Source organism: Lagenorhynchus albirostris, chromosome 16 (assembly GCF_949774975.1).
Source record: "Lagenorhynchus albirostris chromosome 16, mLagAlb1.1, whole genome shotgun sequence".
Classification (NCBI taxonomy): domain Eukaryota; kingdom Metazoa; phylum Chordata; class Mammalia; order Artiodactyla; family Delphinidae; genus Lagenorhynchus; species Lagenorhynchus albirostris.
The window spans coordinates 53,301,665-53,327,971 of NC_083110.1; the positions used below are offsets into that span (position 1 = coordinate 53,301,665).

At 37.3% G+C, this 26,307-nt stretch overlaps 1 protein-coding gene across 1 annotated transcript in view; it reads right to left on the reverse strand.

Moving 5' to 3' along the window:
• Window positions 1-26,307, reverse strand: part of TM9SF3 (transmembrane 9 superfamily member 3) — a 76,566-nt gene that overhangs the window by 39,569 nt on the left and 10,690 nt on the right. The window contains exons 3-7 of the mRNA XM_060125683.1: window positions 18,232-18,354; window positions 15,701-15,861; window positions 14,619-14,696; window positions 8,811-8,942; window positions 6,826-6,992 (exon numbers count right to left, since the gene is read on the reverse strand). Coding sequence (XP_059981666.1) covers window positions 6,826-6,992; window positions 8,811-8,942; window positions 14,619-14,696; window positions 15,701-15,861; window positions 18,232-18,354 — 661 coding nt within the window. The remainder of the gene's footprint in view (window positions 1-6,825; window positions 6,993-8,810; window positions 8,943-14,618; window positions 14,697-15,700; window positions 15,862-18,231; window positions 18,355-26,307) is intronic.

Sequence of the window (26,307 nt, forward strand, 5' to 3'; positions counted from 1 at the left end):
TATGGAAAAGGATATTCATCTGTTAAGAAAAATAATTAGAATATTCCTCTTTATAATTTAACTGCTGGAGATTCTTGCCTGCTGATAGAAATAAAATGGAAGTACTATAACCTATATTACTGCTATTACTTTAAATGGTATAATTGTGAGACTTTTCCTATTTAGTTTCCTTTACATTAACTCAGATCAACAATTTCTAACCTCCTCGTCCAATAATATCTAAGCAATTCAGACCAGCTCTCCTATTAAATAAAACTGGACAAAATATTTTAAATGCCATAATACAGAAATGTACTTAACTCACTAAAAATAAAGATCATTTCTGAAACTCACCACAACTAGGAAGGTAAAAGACTATAGATAGAAAATATAACCTTGTCAGTTTGAGATAAATACTATTTAAAATAGAATTTACAACAGTATCACACTAATGTGTGCACTGGAAGGATACACAACTTTCAAAAATTAACCACCTTCTGGATAATAATTATTATTCCATCCCATTGTCCACCTACAAAGGAATCATACAGTCTTGAAACATGTACCACTCTTCCGTTCAAACAATTATGTTCCACTTCTTAAAGAAGATACATAAGTTAAAACACTGCAATGTTTAATAACACCAATATATAGCTAAATACAAGTGTCGCATAATATAAAAGTCTGTCATTCCCATGTTTAGAAGACTGTGGGTCTCTCAAAATCAATCAGTTTAAAAACCAGATTTGCCCACAGCCAACATCATTCTCAATGATGAAAAACTGAAACCATTTCCTCTAAGATCAGGAACAAGACAAGGCTGTCCACTCTCACCACTGTTATTCAACATAGTTTTGGAAGTTTTAGCCACAGCAATCAGAGAAGAAAAAGAAATAAAAGGAATCCAAATCAGGAAAGAAGAAGTAAGGTTGTCACCGTTTGCAGATGACATGATACTATACATAGAGAATCCTAAAGATGCTACCAGAAAACTACTAGAGCTAATCAATGAATCTGGTAAAGAAGCAGGATACAAAATTAAAACACAGAAATTTCCTGCACTCCTATACAATAAAGATGAAAACTCTGAAAGAGAAATTAAGGAAACACTCCCATTTGCCATTGCAACAAAAAGAATAAAATACCTAGGAATAAACCTACCTAAGGAGACAAAAGACCTGTATGCAGAAAACTATTAGACACTGATGAAAGAAATTAAAGATGATACAAATAGATGGAGAGATATACCACGTTCTTGGATTGGAAGAATCAACATTGTGAAAATGACTATATTACCCAAAGCAATCTACAGATTCAATGCAATCCCTATCAAACCACCAATGGCATTTTTCAGAGAACCAGAACAAAAAATTTCACAATTTGTATGGAAACACAAAAAACCCCGAATAGCCAAAGCAATCTTGAGAAAGAAAAACAGCTGGAGGAATCAGGCTCCCGGACTTCAGACTATACTACAAAGCTACAGTCCTCAAGACAGTATGGTACTGGCCCAAAACAGAAATATAGATGAATGGAACAGGATAGAAAGCCCAGAGATAAACCCACACCCATAAGGTCACCTCATTTTTGATAAAGGAGACAAGAATATACAATGGAGAAAAGACAGCCTCTTCAATAAGTGGTGCTGGGAAAACTGGGCAGCTACATGTAAAAGAATGAAATTAGAACACTCCCTAACACCATACACAAAAATAAACTCAAAATGGATTAAAGACCTAAACGTAAGGCCAGACAGTATAAAACTCTTAGAGGAAAACATCGGCAGAACACTCTATGACATAAATCACAGCAAGATCCTTTTTGACCCACTTCCTAGAGAAATGGAAATAAAAACAAAAATAAACAAATTGGACCTAATGAAACTTAAAAGCTTTTGTACAGCAAAGGAAATCATAAACAAGACGAAAAGACAACCCTCAGAATGGGAGAAAATATTTGCAAATGAAGCAACTGAGAAAGGATTAATCTCCAAAATTTAGAAGCAGCTCATGCAGCTCAGTATCAAAAAAACAAACAACCCAATCCAAAAATGGGCAGAAGACCTAAGTAGACATTTCTCCAGAGAAAATATACAGATTGCCAACAAACACATGAAAGAATGCTCAACATCACTAACCATTAGAAAAATGTAAATCAAAACTACAATGAGGTATCACCTTACACCAGTCACAATAGCCATCATCAAAAAATCTACAAACAATAAATGCTGTAGAGGGTGTGGAGAAAAGGGGACCCTCCTGTACTGTTGGTGGGAATGTAAATTGATACAGCCACTATGGAGAACAGTATGGAGGTTCCTTAAAAGACTAAAAACAGAACTACCATATGACCCAGCAACCCCACTACTGGGCATATACCCTGAGAAAACCATAATTCAGAAAGAGTCATGTACCACAATGTTCATTGCAGCTCTATTTACAATAGCCAGGACATGGAAGCAACTTAAGTGTCCACCGACAGATGAATGGATAAAGAAGATGTGGCACATATATACAATGGAATATTACTCAGCCATAAAAAGAAACAAAATTGAACTATTCGTAGTGAGGTGGATGGACCCAGAGACTGTCATACAGAGTGAAGTAAATCAGAAGAAGAAAAATAAATACCATATGCTAACACATATATATGGACTCTTAAAAAAAATGGTTCTGAAGAAACTAGGGGCAGGACAGGAATAAAGATGCAGACGTAGAGAGTGGACTTGAGGACACACGGAGGGGGAAGGGTAAGCTGGGATGAAGTGAGAGAGTGGCACGGACTTATATATACTACCAAATGCAAAATAGATAGTTAGTGGGAAGCAGCCACATAGCACAGGGAGATAAGCTCGGAGCTTTGTGACCACCTAGAAGGGTGGGATAGGGAGGGTGGAAGGGAGACGCAAGAGGGAGGAGATATGGGGATATATGTATATGTATAGCTGAATCACTATGTTATAAAGCAGAAACTAACACACCATTGTAAAGCAATTATACTCCAATAAAGATGTTAAAAATTAAATAAATAAATAAATAAAAAATTAAAACCAGATTTGTTTTTTCAAGTATCCAATTAAACACTGCAGGTACTAACTTATTTCTTCCAGACTATCATTAACAAATTGATCCATTCTGTTTATAACTGGGTGTGTGACCACTGACAGAGAGTTCAAAAACGCTGCTCATGTGACTGAGAGTCCACAATGACTACCAGCGGGTTAAGTTTGTAGTCCCCAGAGACATTTCCACTAAATGGAAATGTGAGTATATAAGTTACAGTTTTAAAAATCAGACATACCCTTGCACCTCTTTGTTCATAAATATTTTGTCGGTATTTTACACCCAAAATAGACCATTTTCATCTACACTGAAAAAATCTGCTGAAGTGGGGAACTGTCCTCCTTGTTCATCTCTCCAAGACTGGGGGTGGGGGGAAGAGGGTGATATCTAAGTAGCTGCTTCACCTACACTTGCCATCTCACCACTGCAAAGCAAGTTTCAGCACAGCAGCTGCATTTTACCAGACTTACCCATACCTTCTCAAACACCATATGCCTTCTCAAGGGTTAATATCACACTAACCTGCATCCCTACATTGATGTTGATCCTCTACCTATCTAAATATTTTTTTCTTCCCTGATTGCTATGACCATCATTGAGCAAAGTAATTTTCACATGTTACATTATCTGCTTTTTATCCTCTAGAATCCTTTAGATTCCTACTCTGGAGTGAGTCTTACAAATCTTATGTGCAAGTTTTTCATTTTCTGACCGCTTTGTATTTTTACTATCTCTATCTTCATTTCTACAGCCCAGAAAATTAAGAGACACATTCTGGAGTAAGAGTGCCTAGGTTCAAATCCCAGCTTACTAACACCCTTTACTAATAGCTGTGTGATCTTACTCAAATTACTTAACCTCCCTGAGCTTTACTCTTCTCATCTGTGGGATGCAGATAAAAATAGTCCCTTTACGGGGCTGACGTGAGGATTAAATGAGCTAATAATGAGCATAAAGCTCCTAACACGGAACCTCAATAATGTTAGTCATTTTGATATCATAATAATAATGATATCATATCATAATAATACTGATATAATAATACTCACAGCTGTAGTACTTACCATGTAAATGATTAATTATGTTCACTTCAAATAAGCACTACGTAGAACAACTATCAATAATAACGACAGGCTAAAATAACAATGCATGACTTGCCTACTAATACCATCTATTAGATGCGGTTTCTTATTTCTAAAAGCTGAAGGTCTATAAGCAGAACAGCTTCGGAATTAAAAAATGAATTGCCAACACTGTAACCCTAACGTTTCAGAAGGAACAAAGCAAAAACTTGGATTCTAGGAGAGGTTACCCACTACTAACTTATAAGACTGTGACTACTCCAAAGAAGACATACAGATGGCCAAGAAGCACATGAAAAGCTGCTCAACATCACTAATCATTAGAGAAATGCAAATCAAAACTACAATGAGGTATCACCTCACACCAGTTAGAATGGGCATCATCAGAAAATCTACAAACAACAAATGCTGGAGGGCGTGTAGAGAAAAGGGAACCCTATTGCACTGTTGGTGGGAATGTAAATTGATACAGCCACTATGGAGAACAGTATGGAGGTTCCTTAAAAAACTAAAAATAGAAGTACCATATGACCCAGCATGCCACTACTGGGCATATACCCAGAGAAAACCGTAATTCAAAAAGAATTACTACCCCAATGTTCATTGCAGCACTATTTACAATAGCCAGGTCATGGAAGCAACCTAAATGCCCACTGACAGACGAATGGATAAAGAAGATGTGGTACATATATACAATGGAATATTACTCAGCCACAAAAAGGAACAAAATGGGGTCATTCGTAGAGACATGGATGGGTCTAGAGACTGTCATACAGAGTGAAGTAAGTCAGAGAGAGAACAACAAATATCGTATATTAACACATATATGTGGAACCTAGAAAAATGGCACAGATGAACCAGTTTGCAGGGCAGAAATAGAGACACAGATGTAGAGAACAAACTTCTGGACACCAAGGGGGGAAAGTGGCGGGGGGTGGTGATGGTGGTGGGCTGAATTGGGAGACTGGGATTAACATATACACACTAATATGTATAAAATGGGTAACTAATAAGAATGTGCTGTATAAAAAATAAATAAAATTCAAGAAAAAAAAAGACTGTGAGTATACAGTCAGTGTCAATTCCGTAGTGATGCAGTTAATCCAGTATTTAATGTAAAGCATGACTTCTTGAAAGATTTGAAATGCTTTTCTTGAATTTGGGATTTCATTTGAAATATATTATATCCTAAAATAAGAATTACCTACCAGAACACTGAAGTTTAGGTTTTGGCCAATTATTTTAAGGTTCATGCGGTAAATAAATTACAAAGGTTATATTAAAGAAATATGACAGAAACTACAGAGAAATAACTTTGTTGATTAATACACATTCACTGCAGTTCAACAAGCACTGATTGAGTACCCTGCATATACGAAGTTCTTGAGGTACTCTCAGAATGCAAAGATAAGACCCAGTCCTTGCTCTCAAGGAGCTTACTGTCCAGTGGAAAAAACAGCAAGTTAATATAGTTAAATATGTAATATACAGCTAAAGAGCCATGCTTGCAGCAAAACAATTTACTGCTTGTCCACCAAATGCCAAGCATATTTAAGCAAGAAGGCATCATGAACTGAAACAGAGGTACGAGATGTAACTGGGGACAAGTGTCATTCTGACTGAGGACTTAATGGGGTGGCATCTATACCCCAGGCTCAGAGCATGTTTGCTTTGCTGAGGTCATGGTTCTCTGAGCACAAGGTTATAGTGCTACTAAATAGGGACTTGAGATCTTGGTGAATGTACAACTTTTTTTTATGATCCAAAGGCCTCACATCAAGAATTTCTTGCAGGACTTCTCTGGTGGTGCAATGGTTAAGAATCCACCTGCCAATGCAGGGGGCACAGGTTCGAGCCCTGGTCTGGGAAGATCTCACATGCCGCGGAGCAATTAAGCCCATGCACCACAACTACTGAGCCTGTACTCTAGAGCCCATGAGCCATAACTACTGAGCCCGTCTGCCACAACTACTGAAGCCCACGTGCCTAGAGTCCATGCTCTGCAACAAGAGAAGCCACTGCAGTGAGAAGCCCACGCACCGCGATGAAGGGTAGCCCCCACTCGCTGCAACTAGAGAAAGCCGCGTGCAGCAACAAAGACCCAACGCATCCAAAAATAAATGAATTTATCAAAAAAAAGAATTTCTTGCAACTGGTTCTGTTTTCAAAGAAAAAATGTACCAGAAAACCATGTAAAGATAGGATAAAAAGTCATTCAATTATTTTTCTATCCTCATGTGCCTTTTCCACCACTCTTTTTACTGTTATTTACAATGCTTTCTTCTGTCTGTAGTGTCTACAAGTTTTGGAGGCAGATGTGAAGTACTAACTCAGTAAATGTGTAATCCTTGTGCGTTTCTTATAAAGATCTAATTGGATCTTCAGATTTCAAAAAAGTGCCTATTCACTTTGTCAAACAACTCTGATTTGTAACTAATTCTGCTCATACCTCTAATGGAATATAACCTTTATAACCAACCAAAATGTTCAGTAAGGTTAATAATTTTAGGATATAACAGAAAAATATACTTACAGCTAAAGAATACTTCTCATTATTTATTTGCAATAATGATATTTAGGCTATTTAAATTCTAAGATAATTGAAATCAGCAAGTATTTAATTATGATTGACTTAAAGGTTCCAATTATTAAAACTGTTCAAGAACAATAAAAAAGTAATAAAGTTAAGCACATGAACTTACTCTGTATACAAATCTTCTATCATTGCAACAATAATAACAATGAGAGACACAGCAAATATCTGACATCCAGAACCAATGAGAGAGGAAAATATCAGCGGGTGACTTGATGGTCTAAATACATCTCCATGCACCTGCTTCCATCCATACTCATCTCCTAGGTCTCTATCCTATATACATATATATGTTGAGAGAAAAGAAAATAATTCAGAATGAAATTAAAATACATAAAATAGGTAAAAATTTACAATTACAGTCGTAAGTTCCCTCACTACAAACTTAAAGGTATTAAAAGGGTTTCAAAATATCAAGAAAAGACATTTGTTCAAATTTAAAATAATTTCTGCCTTAATAACTTACAATGTTAAAGTGCTGTAATATTACTGAGGCTCAGGAAGATGGATCCTGGTTGTACTCAGAGAATCTCAAAGAATGGAAGAAGAAAAGGTCTAGGTGCAAAAAGAAATGGTCAAACTGGGAGAAAAGCCCAATGGCTCTCTGAATGTTACTTTCAGACACTACTCTTGACCTTTACGTCATGACTAAGGCTCACATATGAGTGGGGGCCAGGTGGAGAGCAAAACTGAAGAAGATTAAAACCAGTACTAGAGGGCTTCCCTGGTGGCGCAGTGGTTGGGAGTCCGCTGGCCGATGCGGGGGGCGCAGGTTCGTGCCCCGGTCCGGGAGGATCCCGCGTGCCGCGGAGCGGCTGAGCCCATGGGCCATGGCCACTGGGCCTGTGCGTCCAGAGCCTGTGCTCCACGGCGGGAGAGGCCACAGCAGTGAGAGGCCCGCATACCGCAAAAACAAAACAAACAAAAAACAAAAAACAGTACTAGATGCCCTAGCAATGCAGAAATCTCCCTTATAGCCTGGAGCCTAAGAAAATACACAGGGAATACATCAAATAGTTAAATATCATTTAACTGTCTATAGCATTTTTTAAAAAGGATTCAATTTTGCCTTTTCAACCCAAGTAAGCAAATATCCAAAACACTGTTTCTTAAGAAATATCAGTCCCTCAAGATAATCTTTGTGGTTTTTTTGGCCTTGGCGGGGGGTGGGGGGGTTCTGGTCAGCTATGTTTGAGAAGCACCAAATATTTCATCTACCCTCTGATACTTCACAATACACATGAGCATATTAAAATTTTAATTTGTTTAACTGTTTTCCAAACTTATTTAATGATGGAGCATATCTACACAGACTAGCCATTAACAACTGAATCACTCTGCTGTACGCTTGAAACCAACACAACATTATAAATTAACCACACTTCAATTAGGAAAAAAAAAAAGAATAGCCATTAACATTCCCTGGCAGTCCAGTGGTTAGGACTCCAAGCTTTCACTGCTGAGGGCACGGGTTCAATCCCTGGTCAAGGACTAAGATCCTGCAAGCCACACTGTGCAGCCAAAAAAATTAAAAACAAAAAAACACCACTTTTCCTCATTTACGACACTGTTCAACAATTTAGTAAAAATAATTTAGAAACAACCCTCCCCTTTGAACCTATTAAACTAAATGTAAATCAATCCTTCCACCTACTCCCTTAATTTTATGCAATACTTAACAGCATTAGAAAGATACCAATACAAGTCTACGACCTCCTAGCTGCAATTCTGAAATCAAAAGCTCTGAAAAGTGAAAAGTCTGCCTCACAAGTTTGACATATCCTTATTTGGTGGCAAATCTTGGAGCGAACTAACAAGAGGTTATTTATACTGTTTATTTATCCCACTTAGGGTGAACATTCATATGTTTTGCTGAAAACACATTAATATATTTGATTATAGGACATGTAATCAGGGCATGTAAAAACATTAAAATATTTAATTAGAGACCCCTCAGGGAGTTTTCTACCTTCCTAAAACCTGAAAATTCTGAATTCTAAAGCTCATCTGACCTCAGGATTATGGACTTGCTTCCAACATTCAATAACACTAAGTTAAATTATTTTATAAATACAATGTAAAATGTTTGCTTACCATGTCATCCATTTCTTCTTCTTTACTGTACCGGGCATAATCTTTTCTTAAAGTTCTCATTAAAATCATTGAAACTAAGCCCACCAAGAAGATAACCATCATGAAGGAGTTGAATATTGAAAACCAGTGAATCTAAAATAACAGAAAATAAAATATTACTTACTTGAAATACCAGTTACAAAATTCATAGGTTTCATGAGGACAATGGGATGTTAATGCAAAAAAACCCCACAAAAGTCTTCTAAAAACTTTTACATGAAAATCCAAAACTAAGATATACTGGGAAAGAGTAATCAAAGGGATTGGCTTTCTTTCCAGTAAGCTTTAGATGCATTAAAAGTATGATACTGTTTACACGGATTATCACAATCAACTTTATTGTACAAATAAAATACAATTTGGCCGCATAGAATATGCTATTCAGCATTAGAGAGAAAGAACATGGGTTTTGCAGTCAAACAGGTCTGAATTTTAACACAGGCCCTGACCCCAGTTTTCCTACATCAAAAATGAAGGAAATAATACTATATCGTAAGTGATTTGTACGGTTTAATACATATATAAACTGTACGGCACCGTGTCTGGCACAGAGCAGTAAATAATAAATATTAGTTCCCTTCCCTCTAACTAAGCAACTACCTGAAAACGTCTTTAAAATTATAAGACTAGGGCTTCCCTGGTGGCGCAGTGGTTGAGAGTCCGCCTGCCGATACAGGGGACGCGGGTTCGTGCCCCGGTCCGGGAGGATCCCACATGCCGCGGAGCGGCTGGGCCCGTGAGCCATGGCCGCTGAGCCTGCGCGTCCAGAGCCCGTGCTCCGCAACGAGAGAGGCCACAACAGTGAGAGGCCCGCGTACCGCAAAAAAAAAATTATAAGACTAAACCATCATAGCTGCCCACCATGAACTTAGGCCACCTTCCTGAATGACCTGCTTCACTTGCTTCCAGTTCATCCTCTCCACCCTGCCGCCACCATCATGCACTCCTCTCCAAAGCAGCTATCCATGGTACAGAGAACTCTGAGGTACCCCATAGTTTCTCAATGCCCCCAAGGCTCTTGACTTTGATTTTACCCACACATTTGTCACAAAATTATGTCCAGATTCAGCACAGCTGACTTCAACTGTCTGTGGCACTGTCCAACAATTCCTTTATATTTTAATTCCCAAAATTTCCTTATGGATAGTTCCAAAATTTCTCTTCTCTCTCAATTTCACTTATTTTTCCCTTCCTCTCTATTTCCATGCCATCACCTCATACCTGATAGCTCTAATGGCCTCCTAGTTGACGACGTTTATGTTTGGTCTTTCTCCTTCCTTTCAATTTATCCGACAAAAGCTTATCCAGCAAATCTTTCTGAAACATCATGTTCATGTATCACTTCTCTATTCTAAAACTTACAGTGACATTCCCTATTTTCTCACATAACAAACCTAAACTATTTTCCCTAATATTCTGTACCCCTTGTAAGATGGCCACCTCAGCTTAACTAGCCAACCTTTCTTTCCACTGTATCTTATATTCCAATCAGGCCTACCGTTCCTCAATGACCCAAAAGTACAGCTTATTCACTTCCACCTCTGTATCCTTCTCAGAATTTCTTCTCACATGGGACCCACTTCTATCTACCTTTGTAAATTCTATCTACAATTTAAAACCCAACTCAAAACCCCTGTCCTCCATAAAACCTCTCATACACATATTTTAATTATTCACAGATATTCTCCTGCTCTAAACTTCTACAGATACATAGAATATTTAACATGAAGGAGGTACTGTTCTATACAATTAGGATTTTAATTAGATTTTAACTTGGGCTAACATGCTGAGCATGTGCACTAGAGTGAAAAGCAGTACTGGCTGTTATCCACCCTGAGGCTTCAGGCAACCGATAAACTATGGCTTCCCCTGAAAAACAAGGGGCAGTCAACTGCCTCTGCCTCTTTATAAGGTCATTTCTTCCTTCATTCAACAATTTATTTATTAAATACCTATTGAAATTATAAAGGAAATAATGAATGCATTATATTTTGAAATATTTACCAAAAAGGGTTGTATAAATTTAAGTTTATCACAAAAGTATCACTTAAGATTTATAAATGCAGTCTATAATAATAGGCTTTTCCAAAGGTTTGATTTTGTTTCTAATCTGGGAAATTAATGACCCAGAAAAGGACAAGAGAGAAAAAAATTTACATATATATACATATATATATACACACATATATATAAAACTCATATCTCTTTTCAATTTATCAAATTTTTGAAGAGAAAAAGGTTTATATAGTTACTACTTAGTAATAAGAAAGATACACCCCAAAGTGCAAAACTTTCTAGCAAAGCTCTCTATCTTCTAATCTAATATACAAACATTAAACTAATACCGATTATAATGTACTACTAATTAGTTAGTACTAATGTACTAACCTGACATTTTATAATATTCCTTTATCCCCCAAATTATAAAATGTTGCATGATTCTGAAGTTATTAACCAAGGGAAATATTTCTTTAAAACAATAAAGAAATGAGATGTCACAGAGGGGTTACTAACCCTACGAACTGCTGACTCCAGCACCCCTAGTGTTGCTAATCCGAAAGCAGCACCCCAGGTTTGTCATAAATGTTAGAACACTGGAGATTACCTAACTATACCACCAGGGCTGCCTCTTCCTGAGCACCTGCTCTGGAAACACTGAACCAGGTGCTTTATATGCACTGTCAAATGGAATTTCACAACTCTGCAAGGAAGTATAACCCCTGCTTCACTACTGAAAAGAAGCTAAACAACTGAGTCATCTGACCACAGTTACAGTAAATGGCAGAGACAGAGTCTGTATCCAGCTGGGGCTCCTAAGTCTATGTTTGTAGCCACTGTATTAGAAACAATCCCAACTCTTACACAGTAGATCCCATCCACTCCTGCCTACTCAAGGAAAATGCTTCAGTAATTCTCCCCAATCTCCTGAATCATCAGTTTTGTACTCTCTACTGAACCCCATCAACATAACAAACATATTTTTCTTACATTTCAAAAAAAAAAAACAACCCAAAAAACGAACCCCCACCCCCTTCCTGATTCCATCTTTCCTACCGGCTACTACACCATTTCTGCACTTCCTTTAGTAGCAAACTTGCTGCCTCCAATTCCTCTCCTCCCATTCTCTCTTAGACCAGCTCTGTTGAGATTTTGCCCCACCACTACACCAAACCTGCTCTTTGTCAAGTTCAGTGATGACCCCAGATGAATCAACACGTACTTTCAGTACTCATCTTACCTGACCCATCAGCAGCAATTCAGAACTAATTTTTCTATCCTCTGTGACAGACTTCCCTCTCTTGGCTTCCAAGATACCACACAATCTTTTTTTTGCCTCATACCTTACCAATATCTCCTCAGGGCCCTTAGCTGGTTTCTCCTTTTCTCCCTGAACTTATACTACTGCTCCCAGGGCTCAGTCCTTAGTCCTCTTCTATCCATACATACTCTTCCTTGGTATTGCACTCAGTCTCGCAGCTTTAAATACTATTTATATGCCAATGGCTACAAAATTTGTAGGCCTCTCTTTTGAACTCCAGATGATATATCCAACTAGCTGGTCATTATCTCTGGATATCTTACAGACACTTCAAAACCACCATGTCCCAAACTGTACTCTGATCTTCCCCTCCAACTCTCCAAATACAGCTTTTCCACCCCACTGACAGCAGTTCCACTCTGATAGATGCTCAGGCCAAAAACTGTGGAGTCTTTCTCAAACTTTCTTTATCTTTCTATCCATCAGGAAATCATGCTGGCTCTACCTTCAAAATACGTTCACAATCTGGCGTCTTCTCGCCACCTCCACTGCTATGCCTTGGTCTGAGCCACATTTACTTCTTATCTGCATTAATGCGACAGCCTCTCCAGTGGTAACCCTGCTACTCCCCGTTTCCCACACCACCCATTTTCAACATCACAACCTGAAAGACCCTTTTTAAGAAGAGGTCAGATCTGCCGTTACCCTGCTGAAAACACTATCCTGCCCCCTTTGCACTCCAAGTCCTTAAAGCAGCCATGGATGATCTGGCTCCTGCTGCCTCTCTGACTTCCTCTCCTACTTCTCGTCCCCTTGCTCTGCTCCAGCCATATGGGCCTCCTTGCTATTCCTCAAGCACACCAAGCATGTTCCCACCTAACAGGCCTTTCCATGATGGTCCTTCTGCCTGGAATACTCTTTCTCCAGATGGCCACATTCCTTATTTCCTTCAACTCCTTCAAGCTTCTGCTCAGAAGTCCATCTCAGAGGCTTACCCTGTCCTCCATACTCAAAACTACAACTTGCTCTATCCACAGCACTCTTACCCAACTGCTCTTTTTTATTTTTCCATGTACACATTTTTCAACATACTATACATTTTAGTTATTATGTTTACTGCATGTCTCCCCCACTAGTATGTAAGTTCCAAGAGGGCATGGATCTTTGACATTCATTCTCTAATGTATTCCACTTACTGAGCACAGTGCCTGACACACAGCAAGTGCTCGATTAATATTTGTTTTAAAAATATATATGGTAAAAAATATATATATATATGGTATACAGTTCTACTAGTGAAAATGCCAAAAGGCAGCCTTTCCATCAAGTTGTCACTACCCCATGAGACTAGAAGCAAGTAGACCTAGGTGTTCTGGTAGGGAATGTCAGTTGGAAGCCCTCATATTCTCAAATGCTACTTAAAGTTGAAGTTATTTGTGCCTATATCTTTAAATGGACTACCATGTTCAGGACTGCCTGAGCGCTAAATCTGAGGAAAAGCCCTGGGAGGGTGGGGGAGGGAATCATAGCTCCAGGAGTAGCGCACTAAATCTTTCAGTAGGGGCTAAACCTCAAAGAGCTTCATTTTTTTCTCCTAGGACCCTGTGGAAGATTAGAAGTAGTAACAGGTTCTGGTGGAGTCTAAAGGTGGAAACTGGCTGCAATGATATAACTCTGAGACAAAAAAAACTTATAAGCCATCTCAAAAATTGGTGACTAATAAACTTCAGGATTTCAGTCCAAAAGATAGAAGAGGCAAGTCAGGAAGAAAGTCAGAAGAATGGATATATCCCCTTATACCTTGTAGTTTTTTCAGGTCCATCCTTGAAGGAGTTGAACAACCAAAATAAAATCTGTTTTTTGCTAAAAATAACCAAAGCTATCTGTACAAAACCAGCAGCAATGCCACTAGACTAAGGATCTGAGATCCAGTGTATACCTGCAGGTGGGGGTGTGGGAGGCATCTTTCCATTCTTGGTGTTTCTTTGTATGTGGAAGGATTTCCCCTGGCAGAAACTCCTGGTATCACTCCACTCTTGTATTCATTCCTCCCTAGAGGATGCATACATTCTGCTCTGTTTCTCCACACTGTAATTTTTACACACACAGGCACCCAGGGAGGAAAACTTGAAACAGTCCAGCACTGTCTGAGTGTAGTAAGTTTCTCCAATTCTGAGTTTCAATATTAAGAAGCCCACTTGACCACAGTTACAGCCACATTCTCCAGTATTAGCCTCATTAGCAATAAAAGTGGTATCTTGGCTTCCCATATGCTGTATTCTTCCTTGTGTATCTCTTCATTGGTTTAAACCAGGCATGATGAAGGGAGCTTTTGACTGCTCCTCTAAAACTCTCTATCACTCTTATGACTCTGAGCTCACATCTGAAATCAGCCTTCGTTAAATCTTTGAGATCCACAACCCTAGCACAGTGCCCTATACGTGGCAGATGCTCATTGTTTAACTGACTGAAGCACATACTGAACGTCTTAAAATACACAATTTACCTACCCTGTGTTGAAAAAAGGATGGATCAAGGTATTTGTCAAATCGATCTTCAAATTTTACATCTGACTTTTTCCATTTTACCTGAAAAAAATTTTCTTCATTTGAAAATCAAAGCCAGTAAACAATAATCTGATAAAAAAAACTCTGAGCAAAATTTGAAAAGATTTACACACTTAGAATAAGATACTAGAGAAATAGTAGAAAGTTACTACCAATTTGAGAAGTTGAAATACATGATTAAAAAAACTAGCCAACTTTCCTCTCTGTGTATTAACAAAACTTATGACTTAGAGGGATCATTTCAGTTTTCAAGGACTATTAACTGTTGCTGACTTACATTCTCTGACCTCATAAATGTGATAACAACTCAATTAAACAGACCAAATAAAATAAGAATCTGTACATCTTTGACTTTAGATTGCATTAGTTTTATTACAATGATGCTTCTTTATAAGTACGGTTATGCAAATATTATTTGCCCTAGGTACATATGCCCAAAGCTTGAAAAACTTTCAAAACTGTCTACCAGCAATGGATTCATTCCAGTTACCTGGAAAAAAACTACTGAAAAGAGAGGCTACCTACGTCGGATTTCTCTTCTTTCCACTACTTTTAATCCTAACAGAATTAACTTGACAGTTGCAAGGGGCTCTGACAAGCTCTTACTCTGCAGGAGTATCTTATTCCACCTGATAAAGCAAAATATGGTAAACTATACTCATCCAGAAATTTTCAACATGGCATCATCTCTTAATCTTCAACAGTAAAAAGGAAAGAGAAACAAGGAGTAATGTAATCTAAAAAGTAACCATGAAAACACATGGCTGGGTTAGCTAACTGCCCAGTTATAATGGTAAAGTTTGCTGAAGCAAATGGAAGGTCCTGCCAATGCATAACAGGTATCTAATACTACAGACCTTAAGTAAACCTCCCTGCTTTTAGGAGGCTTACTTACATACATTAATAATATTCTGTTGCATCCCATTTCAAGCTACAATTTCAATTACTAAAGTTGTAAAACATACTTAATTGTTGATATTAAGTGACAAATACTGCTTCCTGTATACAATTATTTTAATACTTACCGAATATGACATCTGGATTTTAGTATTGGGAACCAGTTTCACTTTTCCTTCACTAGTTAGATTAACATCAACAATTCGATTTCCATTAAAACCTATTTCAAGTTTTTTATAGGTCCAAAGATAGTAATCTTCCCCATTTTCATCTGCTTCACCAACAATACCTTCAAAAGAAATAACACTTCACACAAGGTATGTAATATCACTTAGTATTTAAAATACATTAGAAGCTAAAAGCTCATTAAAAAACATTTTTATAAAAAAGCAATACTACCATTATTCCTCATGGCTAGAACAATGAAAAGGTACCGGCTGGACTTCTCTTTGTTAACTACTTGGCAAACACAAAACTATTTTCACACCATGGTAAAAAAAGTGATGCACAGCTCAGCATAACCTATCACTAATTTGATCCTCAAAGTTCATGCTCTGTCATTAGTATCACCTTCATTGTAATAATCATGACTGTGTAGTTTATATTCCTTAGTATCTCAAAATTTCAGGGAGCACTATATCACTATCTGGGCAAGGTTCTCAGTTTCGAGGTCAAACTAAAATTAAAACCAAGGTCTCCAAAGGTCTAGTCCAGTACTTTCTCTAATAACCTATGATCAACCCATTCCTAGTAAGCTGCACATATGTGTATAGTGGGTACCAAAACTTAAAACGCCTCCCCTTTATACCTCAAGCATTGGACTTATCCCTGGGAATTCAACAAAATGAAAGGAGAGTTGAAAATAAATGGTAATGAGGCAAAAGTTAAAATGATCATTTTGATCACAATTTGGGATACTGAAGGAGAAGACTCAAACAAGGGAGTAGGTAGTACCTGAGGATGTCTCTCTCGTGCCCTCATACTGTCAGCTATTTATCCAATGTTCCCTACCCAAGCCTATATATTCATTAGCACCTTAGGCTCTAAAAGTTACTCCTTGGGCCTTCCCTCTACGGTCAGTGCAACTCATGAAAAGCATTAGTGGGAAAAAAATGATCATTTCTTATTAAGAATTATTTGCTTATTAACCAAAGTTGTTCTAATTCGTACAAGTTCAAGGAATACAGTTTCACTTTGTTTGAGGTTGTAGAGGGATAATAAAATCCTTCTAATTTTAATTTCACCAAAGTTTATTTACCCATCTACTCTGAAAACTCTGAGGGTGGAGACATAATTATACCAAATAGGAAACTATTCTCTCTAAATGACATTTAAAAGACTCTGAAACCTTTATCCCAAGAAAAGCCAGATAAAGATTTTTTTCTGACAGGGTTTCCCATGGTTCAGACATTCTAGGACATCCAAAAGTATCTGTCCTAAACATGGCAGAAACCCAGAGCTAAAAAAGATTTATGTTAAGACAGGAAAGCACAGCTGCCATGTTGCTTATGGAGGCCCACAGAAATGACGGAAAAAACCTAAGGTTCTAGACATGAAACGCATAAGCAATGCAAAAGACCTGCTCTCTCACCAAAAAAAGAGAAAACCCAGATTAATGTGGGTTCTCCTAAAACTACAGGCTCAGAAGTCTTCAGCGAATATTCAGCATAGCTTCCTACTACCCTCAGAGCCAATCACAGAAATGTCTGTTATACTAATTACAGTCATTTACATGAAATGCTTACTATTTATACCTAATTAACATGTAACACAGTAATGACGATGCATACAATTATATCTTGATATTAACTTTCTTATAAATTCCATCTTAGTACCATATTAAACTCTGGGCTGATATGTTCAGCCTTTCAGTTTGCTGTTCATGAATACAGTAGTCTGCTAATAACTTTAAGAATTAGAATATTAATTATATATTATTTATATATAAGAACAAGTGTCCAAAGACCAAAAAACAAAAACAACAACAACAAGCCATTAAGAGAAAAATGTGATCAAACATGCTGGCTGTGATAGCTGGCTTTGCTTTGCATATTAAGTAATTTAATCAAGCCCAGCACAAACAATGTTTGGATTATGAATAAGTTGGTATTAACTGCTGCATTGTTCTTCTCCATTAACACAGATGAACAAGGACATAAAACATAAAAAAGTTTTTAAAATTTTAAACATAATAGACTTTTGGAAAATAACATAGGAACTAGCAAAACAAGTCATTCAGGAGACTATTATATCTAAAAACCATACTACCACAGTCCCACATGAGAGAAAGCCAGAATATAACTTTAAGATCCTATTCAGTCCCTTTCATTGTTATTTGATAAAATAAGTCAAAATAAGATGTGAGAAAAATGGAGAGAGGGGGAATATTTCGGATTGTTCAAAGCACCTTTTGACCTCTTGAATATGAAAAGTTACACTGTATAAAAGTTATATTTTCAGGGATTTTCATGTAAAGTTTGGCAATGTCAAAAACCCTTCAAGTAACAGGAAACCATAAAATTGATGTTAAAATCATTCTGTGGAAAACAGTGAAAACACATTTATTGATTCAGTGTACAATCACCTGAATAGTCATTACATAAATCTTGCTTATTATGCAAATATTCCCCAAACTTTAAAAATAACATACAATACTTACCCCATATTGGTAAGTCATCTATGTACATCTGGTACCAGTAGTGATTTTTGATAGCATACACAAATGCATCTCTCTTTTCTTTATCTAAGTCAATTTCACAGTAAGTGGCTGGCATCATATCATCTGCATAAAATAAAAATTGCAAATCAGTACGCTCATTTGCAAAATAGTTACAGGAAGAATAACACACAAAAAAGCCAACATTTCCTGAAGTTAAAATTTCTACTCATAATAGTTGAATCTCGGTGATATATATATATGGATTCAGTATACAATTCTTTCCTTTTTTGTGTATGTTTAAGATTGCTCACAATAAAAGAATTTTAATCATCTTTACTTTCAAAGATTATCTCACTAAGTGAAGAAAGAATCTCTTATATAAAGAAAATTATACAGAACATTTACAAAGTAACTTTAAAATGAATAAACTGATTTAAAAACAGAAATGAAAAAGCTTAAAACACATAGGAAAGTTTTCACTTCATACAAAAACTCAAGAATATGATCTTAAATAGAGCTAACAATTTCTAGCTATGAGATCTCTGAGATAAATATTCATTTGAACATTCTTGGAAGTGCAAGTCACTGGAGGCCACAGATTCTATGAGGAATCCCAGTGACTCTTCATAATTCAGAAGATTAAAAGGCAAACCTCTATCTAGCAGGCATCACTGTTTATAAATTACCCAAAAGTTCCCTGGAGATGAGTCATTTCCACTCTTGACTGCTTTTAAAAATACTCCTATCTGAAAATAATATTCAGATGGTCTCTACCTTATAAATCTTTCAAAAATGTGCTTAGCATCATTAGTTTCTAAATAAAACAAAGCAAAATCTGAAAAGCACTCTAGATGTCCATCAAAAGGACTGAACTGTTTTTGTATGTTACTTAAGCAACTAGGAAAAAAAAAAGAGAAATCAATCTTAACAACAACAACGAAAAGCACAGATGCTTAAGTTCTCCTGTACTATAATACTGGTTATTTAAAACATGAAATACAACTTCCTCCAAGAAACAATGTTAAATTTCCCAAATGTTCATTAAAACAACTTAAATATAAATTGCAGCCAAACTATAATTAAAAGCCATCTATAATGTTGTTTCTACAAGAAATAACAATCTGACGTATAACTCCAGATACCACCACCATGTTTCCCCAGTTCTCAACAGAGAGAATAGCTTATTATTGCTCAGCCCAGAGTGGACACCCCAAAACTACAAAACCAAAGATGGCAGGAAACACTGAAGTCCCATGAAAGAGGGACAGGGAAATTCTCTATCCCAGTGGGAGAAGAAAACTGCTTTGTATCCAACAACAATGGCTTCCACACATATTTTCTTTCTACCCAGGCCATTTTTAGGCAGCAAGAAATTTAGCGTTTTCATAATGGCAAAAACTGAGGCTGAGCAGAGGAGAAGGCAGGGAGAGTTAAGAGAGAGATTACTACAAAGGATGCCTACAGCAGGAGCTAGAACTGGCAACAGGAAATTATAGCTACAGAGGAGAGAGCAAGAACCAAAGGAAGGTCCAGGTTGAGCAGCAACGAATGGCCACAGTGGCGTGGGAGAACTCACAGCTACCTCTGCGAAGCCACCAAACTCCTTGCTGTCACAATCAGACATTCACTGATAACTGTCATTAATAATACAGCAGTTTCCTGTATGAAGTTCTGAGATATGCAATATGACATTTACCCGTTCCTTACAGTCTGAACTTTAGTTCAACTCTCTCTTTCCCCGCTCTCCACCATCCTCTCTCCCTATACTCTAACCAGACTCAGCCACCTGCAGTTCGCACACACCTTGTGCTCCCTTGGCCGCTGGATTTGTTGTTTGTGCAGTAAACCCCACCTCACATGTCCATCCTAAAATCTTTCCCATGCCTTACCCTGTCCCCCAGAGTAATCCCTGATTCCCCAACCCTCACTCCTCTCACCACACAGCCTGCTCCCTTCACTGAAGTCCCATGGCTTTCTCTCCATATCTCCTATGGCACCTAGGCCTACACCGCGCACAACCTCACACCAGTATCTTAGCTCCTCAAAAAGACCATTAGGTCTTGAGAGCTATGTCTATAACTGATCATAAACTTTTTGGCTCCAGCTATGCCTGTTTCAGTACGCTGCACAGAGCAGGCATTAAACAAATAAAATATTTTAACAAATTTTAAGAGCATAATTTTCCATTTATTTGGCAAAGGAAGTCACTAAGTACATCAGAGTATGCACATATACATGCATCTGTGTGTGAATGGTGTGTGTGTCTGTGTGTAAGGACAAAATGCCAATATAAACAAATGAAATTTTTGAGCTGAGTATCTCAGAAGGATTGACAAAGAAGTCTTGAAGAATATCTTTCACTAATACAAAACCTAGAAAAGAAATGTTGTGGTAAAAGAGAAAACATCATTATGGAAGGCTATAATAAGGGCCTGGGTTGGTCATATTTTAATGAAATTCCTCTTGCAGGCATGTAAGCAAATACAAACATCACAAATAATTAAAGAGCCTGGTTGCTCAACTGAAAAAGCACTTCTCTCAGGAGGGAGCCGCTTTGAAGATAACGAATGTAAGTGCCTGAGTATACCAAATCACCACTCAGCATTCTACATGACTGGAAAACAATCTGAAAATCTATTACCACAAATCACTACTTTAAAATTACAATAGGGCATACCCTTCTCACAGGAAATACACACCTATGAATCCTGAAGGGGATGCAATTAATATCTTACCAGTGCAAATACTTTTTATGAGGGAAAAAAGAAGAAAACCAAAGTTATAAAGTGGCAAATGTCAATACTGATTTTTCAAACAGAAAGCAAGGGTAGATTCTGGAAACAACATGCCAATAAGTCTGTCATCAATTCTCAACAACACTCCAGACTAACAACTGAATAGACAGTGAAAGCACTGAAAAAAGAATGTGACAATTATTCATGAGTTCTCTAAGAACATATCATGCCTTACTTTGTTTAGTTTCTCTTTTAACAGCATTACTGAACTGGAAAATCAGAAATACTCTACCTCAAATTCAGCAGCACTTAGCAAAGTTTCTCATGAAGTCACTATAGACAAACTACAGAGAAATGGGCAGAAACTTGGGTTTTAGTCTGGGTTCCACTACTTACTAGCTCTGTGAATAAAAGCAAGTCACTTAACCTCTGAGAATCTCAGGTCCCTCAACTGTAAAACAGATAACATCTATGCTATCTCCTTCCCAGAGTTGTTTTAAGGACGAAAAGTGCCAATATATTCACAGTGTTAAGTTTTCTTGAGCCACACACCCCTTTGAGAATCCAATGGAAGTGATATCTCCCTTGCCCTCCCAAAATGCACGATCACTCAAAATTAAGGGTACAATTCCAGAGGTCCACAGACCCCTGACACCAGAGCTTCTGGTTCAACTCTGTATACCCAGAGTCTTCCACAGGGCTCTGGAATACAGTAAGCTCTCAAAACTGCTGAATGAACTTTTTACAGGACTGGAAAAACTGGCATATTCACCATTAATTAATCAACCATCTACATAAACCAATATTGATTAACTGACCAAACTGGCTGGCAGTATAAACTGTACAATTTTTTTTCTAGATGGCTATTTGGCAACACGTATCAAGAACTGCCTTAAAAATGATTATACCCTTTGATTCAGTAATTCTACTTCTAACAATTTAACCTAATGAAACATTCATAGATGCATTAAAATACTTATGTGCTAGTATAGCTAAATGCATTCTTATTTCTAACAGAAAAAAAAAGCAAAAGCAAGGAAGAAAAGGAAGAAAGAAGAAAACAATGAATATCTTGTCATTGGGAAATGGGGAGAAATTACAATATCAAGTTATAGAATACTATATAAATATATTTTAAACAGAGTAATTAACAATATGAGGACAAGCTGATAAGATGTTGTGGAAAAAAAAGAAGAGTAAAAACTAATTTATACATAACTTATTAAACGAGCCAGCAAGTGCTTAGAATGGTATCTGGTACATAATAAACACTATACAAGTGTTCATTAAATACATTTTTAAAAATCATATATGGAACATGAACCCAATATTTAAACATTTTAAATAATGTGGATGAATGTAAAGATGGTCAGAAAGAAAGAAGAAACTGTTACTGGTATTTATATCCAGGTGATTTTTATATTCTTTACACTTCTCTGTAGTTTCTAAATTTTGTACATTGATCCTATATCACTGTTAAAATCAGAAAAAATATATATACATAACAAAAGACAGATGTCAATCTGAAAAGAAAACAAAAAAAAGGCAGATGTCAATCTGAAAAGAACAATGTTAGCAATGGTTTAAATAAGAACTTATAAAAAGAGCATGCTTATCAAATTTGCAGTTAGCACAAAGTTTAAAAAATTGCTAATACCAAGAATTCAAAATATCTAGAGTCAAGATTCAATACAAGATTCAAATTATTTGGTCCAGCTAAAACACTTCAGTTGAAACCAATAGGACAAAATACTGCATCAGGTTCCCAGACTTCCGATTAAACAAGGCAGATTAACCACAAGTGTCTTTTACCTCCTGAAACTCCATTAAAATGTCAATAAAGGAATAAAAAGGATGTAGGCACACAAGGACAAAAAGAGGAGAAGACAGTGAGAAAAGATTTCAATCAATGTTGGGGAAATGGAAGACGGTGAATGACTAATAAGGCAGAGGAAACCGTAACAGAAGGGACAACAGGATTGTTGTCACAGAACACAGGAGACACTCAGAACTTGGAGGCACCACAGAAGTTGAAAGGTAGAGGAGAGATAGATGTAGGGCTGAACACACAGGGGAACTGTATAAAAATATGTTTATGGAGGGGTTGAATGCCTAGGTCCCCTCCTGCACCCATCACACAGCTAGATGAATAATCTCCTCAACTTCCCCGCTGCAGACCAGAGGCACTTTCCCCTAGAGAACTCAGCGGAGAGGCTCCAGAATCAGGAAGAGCAGGAATAGTGGAATCCAGGGACTGGAAACAGGGTGGGGTTCACCTTAAGCAAAAATCTTCGTTCGGGCTGAATGAAAAGAACTGCCACCTCCCAAGCCCTTTCCCCACCCTTTGGCAATCAAGCTTAACTACCCAGCCAGATATCTGGAGGGAAATACCGCATAGTAGTTAAAAGCTCAAACTCTTAACGCTAGGCTGCCTGGGTTCAAATCCTCACTCCGCCACTTTCCATCTGTGAATCCTTAGACAAGGTTACTTAGCCTCTGGGTCCCAACTTCCTCATCTGAAAAATAGGTATAATACACCTCCATAAGCTTACTTCGAGGATGAAAACAGACGAGACTGAGAATCACTGAACTAGAAATACATATGGCTCTAAGCAGCCCTTGGCATATCTACATAACTGCAGTACTCTCAACTTACCATTTCACTCTAGAGAAGTAGAAGAAATACTAACAAAATAATTTCACCCCTCTGTTAAGTTGGAATACTCAAGGAAGAGAAAATTCAAGGGAAGATCAATAAAATAAATGGGAGGAAGGAATCCTCTAGAAGTCAACTTTTCAACAATTAATATCCTTCATTATACTGCAAGAATTCTCAAATGAGATGGAAGGGACTGGGTGGTGACCTCCCCTGCTTAGGAATTACTATTCCAGATCACCTAATGATCATAATGAACCAATTATAATGAAGAACAAGTAGGCACAAACTAGGTGCTAGACAATTTATTAAGAGCTCACCATGTCTTAATAGCTAAGGATGCAACAGTGAACAAGAATGCAACTGTCCCTGCCCCAGTGGAAGTAACTAAATTACCCAGCAGGCTAGTGCAGCAGCTTGAGGATAAATCAAATCCTACACTCAATAAACTAATTTAACATTTCATAATTGCTAATACAAAATCAAGTTGGAAGCACAGACACACACTATGTGCTATTAGTATTCATAACAATAACCATTTCTTGAATGTAAACTATCAGGAACTTTGATAAATGATGTACATGCACTATCTCATTTAAACATGACAATTCTACCAAGTGGATATTATTTCCCTCATTTCATAGATGAGGACAATGAGATCAAAGAGACTGAATACTTTGTCCAGGACTACATAGGTAGGCAGAGGCAGAGCTGAGATGCATCAAGTCTCTCTGACTCTAAAACACGTGTTCTTTCCACTCCACAATGGCAATATTCCAGGGGGTACCCTTGAAAATTATAGGGTAATGATTTCAGGTCTGGTTGAAAGATATCCAATTTAAGTTTGCCCTTTTCATTTAATTTTGTCTAAATGTTCTCAATGCAGCGTTTTGTCTAGCGATAGTATAAAAACATTTAGGAAGAAAAAAACAAAGTTGTGCATAAAACCTCAAAAGGGAGCTTTTGAGGCATCCTACATTAGACTCAAAACTATTGCTAGTTCCCTATAATAGTCTATTTAGTGACTTTCATTTTACAAAACCATACTAATCCATTTAGCCTGACAGAATCCACTAGGTTAAAAAAAAAAAAGTTGTGTGTTTGTGTGTATGCACATATTTAAGTGCGTATGTATATGTATAGTTTTTCCTAGTTTCACAATATTTCCAAAATTTTATTTTCTTACTTGAATATGCCTTCAGAAGAACCTTTAAAAATCAAATACTTAAGGGATGAAAGATTAACAATATAAATATTTCTACAGTTTACACAGGGACAGAGGGTTCATGTTTCCACACAGCATTAGTATGCTGTGATACGCCTTGGGTAACTCATCTTTCGGCCTCCCTAACAGGAAATCAGATGACACAATCGCTAAGGTGCATCCCACCTTTAAAATTTTACGATACTATAAAGAACAACCAGGAAACCTCACAAAACACTTTTCAAAGCACAATCAACTTTATCTTTGAACGGGGTAATCAAGGGTCTACAACAGAAAGAGAAATCTAATCAGCATTTACTATTGCATCTGGACCACTTAACGTGGCAGCTCCTTTAGCAGCATATCCATGATGGAGTGTAGAGTTGACAAGACTCCAAGGAACCGCCGACTCTTAGGGAGTAACATCTGGCCAGTTCTGATTCTTTTCATCTAAAGGTGTTTAGTCTGAAAGGAAAATAAATCCCACTTTTATAGCCCATGAAAACCATACCCCTCTATCTAAATAATCTTTCCATCTCAGCCTCAAGAAACTAATAAAAGAATGGTTAAGACAGCTGAATGAGTACTCTTCTTTAGTAAATAAGAGTGAGGATTGCAACAAGTGATGAAATCTGTCCATAGCAGCAAAGTAGGACTTGGGGTTTTTGCCTGTTTTCTCTCTGGTTCCTTTTTAATAAACTAGAAATGTGTACCAAATATGGAAAAGGAAAGAGTATGTGAATAAATGTAGTATTGAGGTTCCCAAAGATCACATACTCTAGTCTAACTTTTCTCCTTACCTGTAATTAAATATTTAAATTACCTCATTAAATTAAAACAAGCCTCAGGGCATGTTTACAATAATTCATGAAGTTATAAGCCATGCCACTGTGGTTTAAATTTACAACTTAATTTTATAATTAAGCCCCAAGAAATAATACATAGGAAAAAAATGTAAATATGTATACCTATTTTCAACAACAGTAAGAAAAAAAATCCTAAAAACAAGAATAGAATTTAACAAATCAAAATTAAACATTATCTTCAAAATATTATCTTTAAAATATCTCATTTCACATTCTCCTCCCAAAAGCCTAAAAATATCAGAGGTCAGTTACTATTCATTTTATACATGTAGACAATGAAGTCAAAACTGGAGTAAACAACTTTACTAAAATCAATAGAGTAAAAGAAATAGAATTGAAATTCAAAGCTTCTGATTATAAGATCCATGCTCTATTCAAAAATCAAGACACCTGGGGCTTCCCTGGTGGCGCAGTGGTTGAGAGTCCGCCTGCCAATGCAGGGGACACGGGTTTGTGCCCCGGTCTGGGAAGATCCCACATGCTGCGGAGCGGCTGGGCCGTGAGCCATGGCCGCTGAGCCTGCGCGTCCGGAGCCTGTGCTCCGCAACGGGAGAGGCCACAACAGTGAGAGGCCCGCGTACAGCAAAAAAAAAAAAAAATCAAGACACCTAATCA